The following is a 13,857-nucleotide window of genomic DNA, read 5'->3' as shown; positions in this document are numbered from 1 at the left end:
GGTAAACATCTGTGCACACAGAATATTGAACACACACATAAGAGGGAGATCACTAAAGGCAGGAGGCACAGGACATTTTCCTCGTTACTGCAAGCAGACACAAAGATGGGTCTGCTCATCATACACACATCATCGTGGCATGTGCAGACTCTTGTAGCAAATTCAGAACTGATCTGAGAGCTTGAAATCCTACAGCCCAGAAAACCCAGTGTCTGCTACATTCCTTATCAATATTTACAGAGGCCCACTTTTTTTTTGTTTGTTTTTTCCAGACAGGGTTTCTCTGTAGTTTTGGAGATTAATCTGGCACTTGCTCTGGAGACCAGGCTAGCCTCGAACTCAGATCTGCCTGCCTCTGCCTCCCGAGTGCTGGGATTAAAGGTGTGCTCCACCAAGGCCCGGCCTATACTAGCTTTTTCTTAGTTGAGACTCCCTCCACTCAGATGACTCTAGCTAGTGTCAACTTGACAAAAATTATCCAGCACAATCGACCCCTTGTCAACTTGACACAGAACACTTTTCAAGATACCACTTGTTCTTTCTTGGTGGCAGGGTGTTAGTGTTGTGAGGATTCATTGCCAAGATCTGATTATTACATATGACAAATATAAAACATGAATATTGGTAAAATCCCCTCTGTATTAGTGACATCCTGTCATTGATAGATACAGTCAGTCCTAACATCATAAGAGATTAAGGAATACAACTTTTGGAATGGATGAACTTAACATCACCCAAGTTCCACCAATGAAAGTATCAGAATGAGCCCTGATGTACCAGAAACCTAAGGCAGAGATTTCTCAGCTCATCTGACCTCACCTTAATGTACTTTGGTTTCTCTTCTTCTGTCTATATCATTTCTACCTATGTGCCTACCCATGGGACTGGATTCCATCCCCAGTATCAAGTAAATTAATAAAATAAACCACAGCCTCTAGTGGATTTTTCTTTTTTCTTTTCTTTTTTTTTTTTGTCGCTGTTTTCTTTTCTGACTGTTTTGGTATTTTACCCATGGGATTCAACATATTAAGTTAGACATCAATAGCCCTTTATTTTATAGTAATTAGTATATTAATAATTAATTGTTTGAAACAACATTTCTCTGTGTAGTCCTGGCTGACCCACCTCTGCCTCCCAAGTGCTGGGATTAAAGTTGTGTGCCACCACAGCTGGACTATAATTGTTATTCTTAGTTTCTAAGACCTGACTGCATCTGGAATGAACTAAAACCAAAAGACCTGTGTACACCTGAGTGATTTTTTTATTACTTAATCCATCTGAGGTGGGAAGAGATGGAATGACATATGATCATATCTCTTTACATTGTCCATAATTTTCAAATGAAAACAATAACCAGGTCATAATTTTGCATAATTGGTATAGCTATGTAATATACAAAAGCATTATATATTTAACCAGGTCATACTTATACCTAAAGTGATATAACTTTCCATTGTGGAGCTACAAATGTATTTAGATAAGAGACAAACAAAAATGAATTCAAAATCAAAGAGTAATGTGACCAACCCAGTAGCTCTAGCAATGAAGAGAGTCTGGTGTGCCACCTAATGTCAGAATCCAGAAAAAAATACAGCAGACTCACCACAGAGCAAAAAGAGCAAGTACAAGAGGGCAGAGGAGGCCACCTTGTGGCAGAATGGGATTCAAAGTCAGCTCACCTTTTGGGTAGACAAGATAAAATAAAATCACCAGTTATAAAATGAAGAAATCAAATAAGCAACTACAACACACTGGGCCAAAATGTCTGTTATTCATTCGATCATTGGTACAGTTGATCCTCTATTCATTGAAGCAAAACTCCAGGATTCAATGTCTCACCCTGGAAGGGTGTTGCAGCTCATCCTTCAAGACAGATTTGTAAGTTTACTTCCCATGAGAATTGAACATGCTGAGGTGGGATCAGCATCTCAGGCCAGGTAGGGATGGCAATGTGTTGAAAATGATCTTAGTGACACTTCTCTGAGACCAGGGTCTATTGGGGAGGTCTAACATTGGCTGATAGAATTGAGAGGGGCTCAGGACTTAAATGGGTCCCTATCACCCCTCTCAAATCTTGGAGTTTTAGATGACTGGTGCATCGGAACTCATGTAGACGGCTCTACTGTGATCCTAGGGGTTACAGTGAGTCACTGACTCGGTTCTCAAGGGGGTCTTCAGGTGTCTACAAGGAAAACAAGCATAAAGTTCCTTGAAGAGTTGGTTCCTCTTATGGATAGCTGGGAATGAGGTTAAGAGTTACCGTGTTGTCTGCCATCTTTCTAATTATGTGATGATAACTTTGCCTTTCTTGTTAACCACCATGACCTCATGTCAATATTACAGAATAGCATAATGATGTAAAATATTGCTACATTTAAGATTCCCTTGGTCTTCTCAATTCAAACAATTTCAAAGTTCTGGTTTTTATATTTTTCTTTCATTTATTTTTTACAGCTTTTAGGCCATCACTGAGAAGGAATGAGATGAAATTGAGAGTCCAGAGTAAAAGTTCTGAGAGCCTCTGGCTCTGCATCAAGAGGAAGTTTCTTGAATTTTCAAAGCAGGTTTCCAGACCATGGAGCTAGGATGCCATTGCATTCTCCTCTGTTGGCTCTATCTGCAGAGAGTAGAATAACCTGCATGTATGTATTATACCCTAATGAGTGGGGTACACAGATCTAATGAATAGGTGGACAAGCACTCTATCAAGTGAGGTACACCCAGATGTATATTGGGTGAGCACAAGACATTGGTGTTGCTTAGTAAAATCTACATAGTGACACAATATCTGAACAGAAAATCAAGAAGAGAGACAGACAGAGACAGAGAGAGAGAGAGAACACCTCTGAAACCTAAAGCTGTACAGATGATACAGAATAGGTAAGGGTTTATGCAAAACAGACACCTGTTTTCTTGTGACTATGTATCCCCAAGTGCTTTTATTTTATTTTTTAATTATTTATTTATTCTCTGAGTTTTCTCACATCACCTATCTCGATCCCATTCACATCACATGCATCCCTAACCATCTGAGCCTGCATCACCCTCAGGCTCAGAAGAAAATAAATTTCAGCAGGGCAGTGGTATCACACAAGAAGGTCTGTGGAATGCCTAGATACCAGCACTTGGGAGGCAGAGATAGGCAGATCTCTGTTTCTTCGAAACCCTGATTGGTCTAGAAGAGCTACTTCCAGGACAGCTTCCAAAACCACAGAGAAACACTGTCTTAAAACGTCGTGAAAATAGGGGACTTTTTGATCTTTGAAGACTCCGTTTGCTTACATAGGATGGATGATGTGGGAGGTTTGATTGCATTCGAACTCCTGAGTGCACAGGGGCACTTGGAGACATATGCCGACTTGACTTCCTTGCAGGATATTCACGCCTCTGGAAACCTGTTTCCAACTGTGCATTTGAATCGGTTGTAAATACGGATGCAATTTGGGGAACTGGATAATATGGGTGTTTATTAATAAGTTTCCTGAAGTGACTGGATCTTTTTGGAGAACTCCAGGTACTGGTGGATAGTGAAGCATACTGAGATGTGATCCTACTGAAGTGCTGTCCCCTACTGGGCAACCTTTGGCATTGGATGCTTTTTGAGACCTGAAGGCACTGGAGGGATTGAGAGCAAATGGGTGTCTGGAAACACTGGTTCAACTTCCTCCATGGAAATATGTGTTAATACAAGCCCTCCAGGACAGACAAACGGGGGCTGTGGAAGGGCCTCCCTCTACTACACTGTTCTTCCTCAGCGACAAGCCTTCTCTTCTTCTCCCACCTTGCGTCCTTGTATCCTTGGCTGTCTGGGACACACAGACATGAATCAATCAGAGGTGTGACTCCCTAATGATAGAACTGATGGCACATCCCACTATGCATGGCTCATGACTTCATTCTTGATGGACAGTCTCATGGGAATCACAACCTGGATCTCAGCAGGCTCTCCCATCTTGTCCATATCCTGTTAGTGGTTGTTGTTTCATTTTTGAGACAGGATTTCTCTATGTATTTTTGAAGGTTGTCCTAGAACTCTCTCTGTAGACCAGATTGGATGGAAAACCTAGAGAAACACCTGCCTCTGCCTCCCAAGTGCTGGGATTAAAAGCATGACCCACCAAGACCCGGCAAATTGAGATGATTTATGGAATTCAGATAACAGTAGCAACATTTAAGAAAAGAACCCCTGTTCTATGTGCTCAACAAACATTCTAATGAAGAGTAAACCTGTGTAATCAATTATATTATTCATATTTTACAATACAGAAAATGGAGGATATAATGACTAGGCCTAGGAGGATTTTTTTTTTTGTAAATCAACACAGCGACCACAAATCAAGACTTAAAATACAATAAAATACTATTCTTTTTTGAAGTAAATATTTCATACCAGTAAACAGATTATATATATTTACTGAACACCAAAGTGCACTTTGGCTACTTCATAGCGTTCAAGAATCCACAGGAATACCGGCCTACAGACATGTGACACCCATGATTGACATGGTGGATTAAGGTGGTAATGTCAGTGAGGCAAGAAAAAACATCATGGGTTCAAAGCCAGGGTGGAGCCCATGAGGCTATCAAATAAAAAGGAAAGAAACATTTAAATATGGAAGAAAAATAAATGTTCCAAACCATGTTCAGATTGCCCTTTGTTGCGTTTCCTTCAGCCTTCTCTGATGGTTCCACAGTGCCCAGTGAACTGAGTACAGTAGATGTTAACTCTGTGGTCCCTTGAAACTACAGTTCTGGTCACTGTAGGTTAACATTATGTTGGGGGGTGAGGAGTTTGAGACAGGGTTTCTCTGTGGCTTTGGATGCTATCTTGGAAGTAGCTCTTGTAGTCTAGGCTGGTATGGACCTAAAAGAGATCTGCATGCCTCTGCCTTCCATGTGCAAGCAATAAATGTGTGTGCCACCATCATCCATAAAGTTTAATATTTTTTGTGCAAATAATTGAACAGCCACACAAAGTGAATGTGACAAATGCACAGGCAAACCCAAGAATGACAGAAGTGTCACAAAAGCTTTTGCTGCCAATGACCTGGACCTATGCTTCTCTCAATAGACACCAGTGGTTTTCATTTTGAGTCATAGGACCCACCTGACCCTGAACTTGGCAGTGAGGTTCACAACTGAGAAAGACCCCCGGTGGAGATCATAGAGGTTCACAGGTGCACACAAAGTCCCTGGTAATCCCTCCCTGACAGAAGCCACTTAGAAAAGCAAAATTGTCCTTCTGAATCCAGGAGGCTCTACCTGCTCCCATGATCCCATTGTTCTCCCTGTCATCCCCAGCCTCCAAGATCCATCTCACTGCACATCATTTAGTTTCCAGCAATCTCAGCAGTGTCTAAACGATGAACTCTGCAATCCCAGATGGGAAATGTGTTCCCAGCCTTCATGTCTTCAAATCCAGAAGTCATGTTGGTATTTAAACCCAAGAAGAACAAAGTCTGGGACACAGGCCATAGACACATTCCTCACCAGATTTCTAGCAGACACTGTAGCAAAGAAGATCCTCTGGGGCTGCCTATGGCCTGAGTGCATCCATGAGCAGAAAACAGTTGATGAAATCTCTGTCTGCCAACAAAACCTCAGCCATGACATGCACTCCAGAAGTGGGGGTTACTGCTCCTTATTCATCTTGCTCCAGTTGGCTGTGTGCAGCAAAAGGCCCATCAGGATGGGCACAGAGAAGTCATTGTCACACAAGTTGACCTTGGTGAACAAGGAGCACTGGCTGACGGCAGGTGTGAGGACAGTGACCTGAGAGTCCTCCATCCTGTAACCCTGAAATTCCATGGACTGCAGAATATGTGCCACAGTCTCTAGCAGAAGTCGGAGAAGCATAGGACCTAATGTCAATAATACCACAGCTCTCATGGCGAGATGTTTGTGCTGACAGGAGCTGTGACAACAGTGGAAATAATTCAAGTTGTGATATTTGATAGTGAGTGGTGGAGAAGGTCTCTAAGGGGCTTCACAGGCACCTAGGGACAGGCTATGGGGTTAGTTCTGGTAAATGATGCTGGAGAGTATGGGGTGTGGTTTCCCCTGAGGTAACAGGAAGAAAGTGTCCCAAGGTCAGTTTCTCAAAATGATCAAGGACAATATATAAGATGATCCCTCTTGGAATGTGCTCAGTCAAGACAAACCCAAGGTTCATATCCTGCTCTCACTGTCCAGCAGAAAACCATCTCAGCCCTGAAGCCCAGAAAGAACACGCAACAAGTTTCAACACAGGAAAGTCCTCCCAGGAAATAGGGACACATTTCCTTTGGACTCCTTGAACTCTGGATCCCTTCACAGTCTCCACACATTCACTTTCAGCCATTCCCATTCCACCACTATGTCCCATGTCCAAGCACTCAGTACCCATCTGGGCTCCAACATCTGACACATGGCAAAATAGGAGCAGAATGGAGGCTATTCTCACAGATCTGAGCACAGAACTCATCTCCAGACTATGCTGGTGTGAGTCCACCTACTCCTAATAAATTTCTCCATTTAAGAGGTAAACTAAACTCAAAAGCTTCATTTCTAATAATTTAGAAGTGAAGGGATAGGACCTTCACTCAGCCCCTGCCTAAGCAGCAATATCAGGCTACAGAAAAGACTCATAGGCCTCTGACACAAGGAAACTCTAGATCTCTGGGCTTCTGGGGCCTAGGGCCAAAACTTAACAGAAAGAAACTGCAGATGCCCCCATACCCTGCTAGACACTTGGCTCCTGGGAACTGTTTGGCCACAAAAGAAATTCCAGGGGTGATCAACACCTCCTCTGTGGTCTCCAGAATAAAGTTTTGAAAACTGTTGGTATCTATGAACAACAGGACACTTACAAGTAACAAGACAAAGGCATAGAAACCACAGAATGTTCCATCTCAGCACTGTCCAATGAGAATAATTGGTACACAGATATTTCATGCCAAAATATGGCTAAGTGAAATTCTCATAACTGGTTCCCAAATGTCAACCAATGTCAATCAGAAACGAACCGGTACATACTGTAACATTTGTCTTTAAAACCTAGCAGTAGACAGGGAACTTTGCTGCCTCTGGAGGCTACTGTGTCAGCTAGCCAGATAGAGTCCCTGTCGTGGTTGGATGAACAGTCAATAAATCCTTGCTTTTGCAGTTTGGTGGGTCTGTCTTCCTGGAGGTCTCTGGGTACATATGACTTGGGCACAACACTCCAGTTTCTATTCCCTTTCCATTATATTCATTGGATAGGATTCCAGAGAGGTTTACAAACTATCCTTACTGGAATCTGACCTATTTTTACCTGACTTCATTCCTCTACTTCATAAGTGGTCATTTGAGACCTCCATTCAGCATAGGTGAAAAAAGGATGAAACTTCCATATTCCAATGAGTCTGTAAATATTTGTCTCCACTAGCTGCAAGGCAACAGTCACCCACATATCCTTAAAGCAAGGCATCCTCCTGATAGTCAGACATGAGAATCAGGAAAGTAAGACCCACATCCATACAAACATACATAGGTACATACATACATAAATACATACATACATACATACATACATACATACATACATACAGGATGGAAGGATAGGCAAAAAGCCCCAAGGAAAAATATATATAAAGAGAAAGAGATTAATATTAAAATAAGAGATAAAATAAAGCAGATGATTGAAGCAGGTATTCTAGCTGGTCTTAATAATAAAAACACAGAGACAGATATTGGGGTTAAAGCTGAAGTTCAGAGAAGCAGAGTGGCCATCCACTAGTGAGTTCTCCCCTCTACCAATGCTCAGATGGAAAGGGAGATGAATTCCTGTCTCCTCCTGCCTTATATTCCTCTCTAGTTCTTTGTAGACATGGCTGACATTGAACTCACAGGGATCCACACTAATCTGCCTCTGGCTACTGGGGTTAAAGATTTGTGCTGCAACCACCTAGCTTAAAATAATTTTTAAGACAGATCCTCACTCTGTATGCCTGACTGGTTTAGAATCAACTGCTTAGATCAGGCTAATATTGAACTACTGAGGACCACCTGCCTCTGTCTCCCAACAGTATGGATTAAAGGTGTGTGACACCATTCCAGATACTGATCCAAACATTTTTTAAAGAAGATTAATTCTAGGTGTAGGACTGTTTCCCTTCATGTAGGAATGTGGAAGCAAGTATGCCTGGTGCCCAGGAGGGTCAGGGGTGTTTTCAGATCTCTGGAAACTAGAGTTACAGATGCTTTCAGCCACCAAGTTGGTGCTGGGATGGTGAAGATTGAGAGGTGCTCATTATTGCTGAACCACTCTCCAGGCCCAAGGTCGACTCTCGTTTTCATGTCCTTGAGCAAGTGTGGTGGTCTGATTGATCTTTGGAAGCACCCTCTCTTTCTGGAGAACCAAGGGTAGCATCTCACTGGGAGGCAGCTTTCTGTCCTCTACTGTTCTGTTCATTGGTTACAAAGCAGGTATACATGGCTCAGGCTGTTATTCAGTTTCCAAAATGGCTGATGATGACTTGAACTGATCCTCTTGCCTTCAACTCTCCAATTCTGGGGTTACAAACATGCCCCAGCAGGTGTCCTGCAGTCAGTGCTGGTCAGAGGACTCATGGTATGCTGCTTAGGACTCTAGGAACTGGGTGTATCCCCAACACCCTGACCACCACTTTAATGGAATCAAATGATCTTCCTGCTTCCCCCTTTTGAGTAGCTGCTACTTGAGTTTACTGAAGGAGCATAGAGTTGAGGCTGGAGCCCCAGAATATATTTCTGAGTGACTAGCTATTTCTCCTAGGGTACATGGACAAATAAATTATGAATTCTTTTTATATCTATTATCAGTAACAGATACAATTTTAATCTGACTCAAACTCAGAATGACTCTTGGTCACATGAACAAATTCATCAAGGTATAGTGATTCATAAGAATAATCCTAAAGAAGAATCCTGGGACAGATCCACAACAATCTTAGCTTCAGAGTAAAATCCAGTCTCTCTATCAAATTCAAAAGTAAGTAATAGGTAAGCCAATAAAATGACAAATCAAGAAATTCAGTGTTGTGTAGCTAATTAGCAAGTATAATCTTTATGTTTATCCAACTTAGAGGGTGGGGGATGGGTGTTTTCACAATTAGTTTGATTCAATTAAGGAAATGATTGATTTTATCTATTGAATTAAAATGGTGGACACTGAACCACCCTCAAATGGCAGCTAGGGGTTGGAAGGCGGGGCTGCAATAGGGAGGGTGAGCAGAGAGGTATATAAATGTTTCAGGAGCACAACCCAAGACACTCTGAGACCTGGAGCTGGAGGAAATGCATGATTCGGCTGGGATAAGGGACCTGTCCTAAGTGCTCAGAACTGGTGAGTAATTGTCCTCCCTTGGGTCTTGCAGTATGATGGAGGGTCCTTTAGAAAAAAGATTGGACACAAATTTTTGATTTCTGGCTCCAGATGAACACACTGATGACTTTGGGTACAATTTTAAATGAAGTTTTACCTTCATCTCAAATGTCTTTTTATGATAGCATGTTGAGCTCACTATGATTATTAATTGTTTTGAGAGAAGATTTTCTGGTTATTCAAACTGACTTAAGTAGGTAGAATTACAATGGTGAAGTAGATCTTGACTTGAACTTTCCTTTGCTTTGTTTGTTTGTTTGTTTGTTTGATATGGTATGGTTCTGTGACACAGCATGGCCTGAAAACTTCAAGAACCAAATGCCATCATCTCCACTGGTAAGAATAAAATAAACATTGAACAACAAAAGCAGTTTTTTTTTTTTTTAAGAAAGGGTCACTCATAAGTTCTTTTGACCTAGAATTCATGAGTCCATTATGGGATAGAGAGGTTCCCATGCTGCCAGTGGGGAGTCTGACTTCAAACGACCAGTGAGGACCATGGTTTAAGTTGGTGTTTCTACCATTATCAGAGCAAATAATCTCTGACTTGAGCGGTTCCTGTGCTGGGTGAGGAAGATTTCTAAACTTTGTCCTGATAATTAATGTTGTTCTCTGAATGCTTCCCCAGGACCTTTCTGACTGCAGACCCTTCATGATGAGCCTTCAGACCCCAACCCCACTCCTGAAACAGGCAAGGCAGGCTCTGCTGAGAAATGAGGAATTAGCCATCTCTGCTGTGGAACAACTGCCCATGGAGCTCTTCCCAGCACTTATGATGGACGCTCTCAAAGGCAGACACAATAGGATGGTGAAGGCAATGGTGGCAGCCTGGCCTTTCCCCTGCCTCCCTGTGGGGACATTGATGAAGACCCCCAACTTAGAAACCTTCCAGGCCATACTTGAAGGTGTAGACATGCAATTGGCAAGAAACGTTCACCCCAGGTAAGCAAGAACCAAGTACTGGAAACTGGAGCACATGGGTACACAAGGAAGAGACTCCAGGGTCCAGGCAAAGGGCATGGGAAGTGGCTCAGAGGCTTCTCATGGGATCCTCATGCAGGGATGCAGGGCCTTGAAAGCTATTGATTCCTTGTAATAAGCCAATGGAGTGGGGATTAGAGCTTAGGGAGAAGGAGCCACAGTGCAGTTAGACTGCCCTGGTATTCCCACATCCACTGATAAAGGGACTAGGTAGAAACAGAGAGTAACTTAGTGGAAGGAATACAGTCATGTCTACAGATAGATGCAGGCCATGGGAAGCTTCCATAGCACACAGAGTTCCCATATTGGACACTGGGTGCTGAAAGTGACTAAGTCCTTCGAAGGGGAAGAGCTGACATTAGGGATCTGTAGTGAAGCTGTCTCACTGTTGGGTCCTGTCAATTCTGCTGACACTAAACACCCTTTCACCCACAGTAGGAACAAAATGAAGGTACTGGATCTCAGGAAAGTACGCCATGAGTTCTGGACCATATGGACTGGAAGAGAGGATGGGGACTGCTCATCAGAGAGTGGGGATGAGGAGCAAGTAGTGAAGGTGCTTCCAAGATATGCAGTGAGACGGCGTCTGAAGGTCATAGCTGACCTCTGTCTCAGACGCAGCCTGGATGAAGAACAAACATATTTCTTGCAGTGGGCCCAGGAGAGAAAAGGCTCCTTACAGCTCTGCTGTGCCAACATGAAGATCTGGGATATGCCTCTATTCCCCATCAGGGTGATCTTGAGTGTTTTCCAGCCATGGCTCATTGAGAACCTGGAACTGCACACAGGGTGGGACCTGTCCACACTGACACATTTTGCCACCTACCTTGGCTACATGAGAAATCTTCGAAAACTCTCCATGGCTCACATCTCCAAGAGCACCATTTGGCATAGCAACAGGACAGCAAACAGAGAAGAGAAGTGTGTCATGAAGTTGGTGTCTCAGTTCTCCAAACTGCACAGTCTTGAGCATCTCTCCTTGAAAGGCATCTACTTTTGGAGAGACCACATGAAACACATTCTCAGGTAAACAAAGATAGAGAGCTGGGTCACCTACTAGAGCAAAGCTTTCCTTAAACTAAGAATTAGTGGATGAATGGTGCCTCCCTTCATTGGGTGCAATTATGGTGAAAGTTGGGTGTGGTTGATGTAGTAGACAGCACTAGGCAGACACTGTAGTCTACAGCGATCATGTGGTCAAACTGTCCTTGAGCTATGTACCCCCTGGGTCTCTTTATAAGCCCCAGGGTACACATTGTCCTCCAAAACGTTTTGCTTCAACTAACTACTTTGTTTATCCCTAGGTGCCTGAGAAGCCCCTTGGAGACTCTCTCCCTCACTGGCTATTTTCTGTCAGAATCAGACTTGAATTATTTCCCTTCTTGTCAACGCCTATGGCAGCTCAAACATCTGGCCATGAGAGGTGTGGAATTATGGGCTTTAAATCCCCTGCCTCTCCGACTTCTGCTAGAGACTGTGGCACATACTCTGCAGTCCTTGGACTTGCAGGGTTGTAGGATGGAGGACTCTCAGCTCACTGTCCTCATCCCTGCCCTCAGCCGGTGCACCCAGCTCACCAAGATTAACTTGTGTGACAATGACTTCTCTGGGCCCATCCTGAAGGACCTATTGCTGCACACCGACAACTGGAACAAGATGAATGGGGAGCAATACCCTGCCCCTGTGGAGTGCTATGACTCTGGGGACATTGACACAGAAAGATTCCTCCACCTTTGTCTTGAGCTCATGGATGCACTCAGGGCCCAGAGGCAGCCCAAGGGGATTGTGTTTGCTACAGATATCTGCCTTCAATGTGGCGTGCGTAGTGTCTATGACCTGAGGCCCAGACTTTGTCCTTGCTGGCAGTAAATAGGGAGCATGACTTCCAGATTTGGATGCTCTGCACCTGGGCTTTCCTAAGTTATTAGCCTCCTTTGTATGTTCGGGGTATGGAAAGTCTCTCAGCTGGCTTTAGGGATCTAATGAACCAAGGAACTCTATTTGAAGTCTTCAGTTGTGGTCTCTTTATTAATTTTGTTTTTAAAATGTCCCTATGCCTACCCCTTGCATTTTCAATTTTCTGTATAAGGAAGCACCAATAAAATAATTCTGTATCACAGTTTTCTTCTTCATTGGTATCTTTCCTAAACACATAGAGTGATGGTCCTCTGTTTAAATGTCATTATTGTTTTCTGTATCATATACACTAACTCTTTGTAAGGACTCTGGACAGAAATAAAAATGGGAACAGCTATATGTCTATAGTGACTCACTTCAAGAATGGGGCAAGTAGATACACTTATCCTCTAGTGCACACTATATATTCATGCTAGCCTGGGACACAGAAAGGGACACTAATGTCAGGGGAATGACTCAAAAGTTAAAAGCACAGGGGAAGCATTCTTTCAGAGGGTTCAAGTTCAGTTTCCTGTACCCATATCAGGTGGCTCACACCTGCCTGTATGTCCAGCTCCAGTTGATGGAATCTGCCTGAACACCTGCATTCAAGGGCATCAATCCACACAACACATGTATGCATGTGTGTGTCCTTAAATGATACTTAATTAAAAAGACAAGTTTAAACCAGATGGTGGTGGCACATGGTTTTTATCTCAGCACTCACGTGGCAGAGACAGGCAGATCTCCCTTAATGGAGAACAGCCTGATCTACAAGAGCTAGTTTCAGGACAGCCTCCAAAGCCACAGTAAAACCCTGTCTGGAACCACCCCTCCCCCACAAAAGCAAAGTGTGTGAGTAAACAATCAACCCCCTAGTTAAAATAGATACACTCACTGTGGATAGGTTGGGGGGTGCTTGCTTGGTGCCTGTGAGGCCTGGGCTCCACCTTCAGCTTTACATGGTTTTACAAGTACCTGGAGCTTGAGGCTGACTTTCAGCTCAGTGTTGAATACTTGCACAGCTTTCATTGGGCTCCTGGGTTCTCTCTCCTGCACCATGAATAAACTAAAGAGTATGAGTGGCTTGCACACATAAAGGACTTGTAGATATGGAGTCACATGAAATCAGGTGTGTATTTCACATAAACACAGTACTGCTTAAGTGTCACCTTTTGAGATTTAGGTTTCAAAAATAGTTTTAATAAGGATTGGGGATTGAGTGCAGAAACCAGTAGTGGAGTTCTGATTTCTAATCTAGGTACCAAGTTTAAAGAAAATAAAAAAATCCAAAAATACACTTGAGATGGAGGAGGCTCGGCAAACTTTTCATGTAGACCTTGTTGCTTTAGGCCCGCCAGACAGAGAGAGAGAGAGAGAGAGAGAGAGAGAGAGAGAGAGAGAGAGAGAAAGGAAGAGGAGAATGAGGAGAAGGAGGAGGAGGAGAAGAAGAAAAAGGAAAGGGAACCAAACAACAGGAGAGGAGAGGGGAGGGGAAGAGAGGGGAGGGGAGGAAAACATTTTGTGCTTTGCTTGGTATGTTGTCTTCAGAGCATATGTGTGGTCCTGGTTTCCATCCCCAATGTGAAAAAGCAAAT

At 43.2% G+C, this 13,857-nt stretch overlaps 1 protein-coding gene across 2 annotated transcripts; it reads left to right on the top strand.

Annotated features, from left to right (window-relative positions):
• Nucleotides 1-9,279: 9,279 nt before the first annotated feature.
• LOC113838074 (PRAME family member 8-like) lies at nt 9,280-12,482 on the top strand. 2 transcript variants are annotated; one of them, XM_035452923.1, is made up of 4 exons: nt 9,280-9,343; nt 10,011-10,324; nt 10,799-11,389; nt 11,668-12,482. In XM_035452923.1, exons 2-4 carry the CDS (start codon nt 10,035-10,037, stop codon nt 12,230-12,232), a joined length of 1,446 nt encoding a protein of 481 aa, XP_035308814.1. In that variant the 5' UTR covers nt 9,280-9,343; nt 10,011-10,034; the 3' UTR covers nt 12,233-12,482. The 2 variants fall into 2 exon arrangements, with proteins under 2 accessions (XP_035308814.1, XP_035308813.1); XM_035452922.1 differs by lacking the exon at nt 9,280-9,343 and having other exon boundaries at nt 9,933-10,324.
• Nucleotides 12,483-13,857: the final 1,375 nt, after the last annotated feature.

This window comes from Cricetulus griseus, assembly GCF_003668045.3.
Source record: "Cricetulus griseus strain 17A/GY chromosome 1 unlocalized genomic scaffold, alternate assembly CriGri-PICRH-1.0 chr1_1, whole genome shotgun sequence".
In the NCBI taxonomy this organism is placed as follows: domain Eukaryota; kingdom Metazoa; phylum Chordata; class Mammalia; order Rodentia; family Cricetidae; genus Cricetulus; species Cricetulus griseus.
The sequence above is the reverse complement of the archived record's forward strand: the minus strand, read 5'-3'. Positions and strand labels throughout refer to the sequence as shown.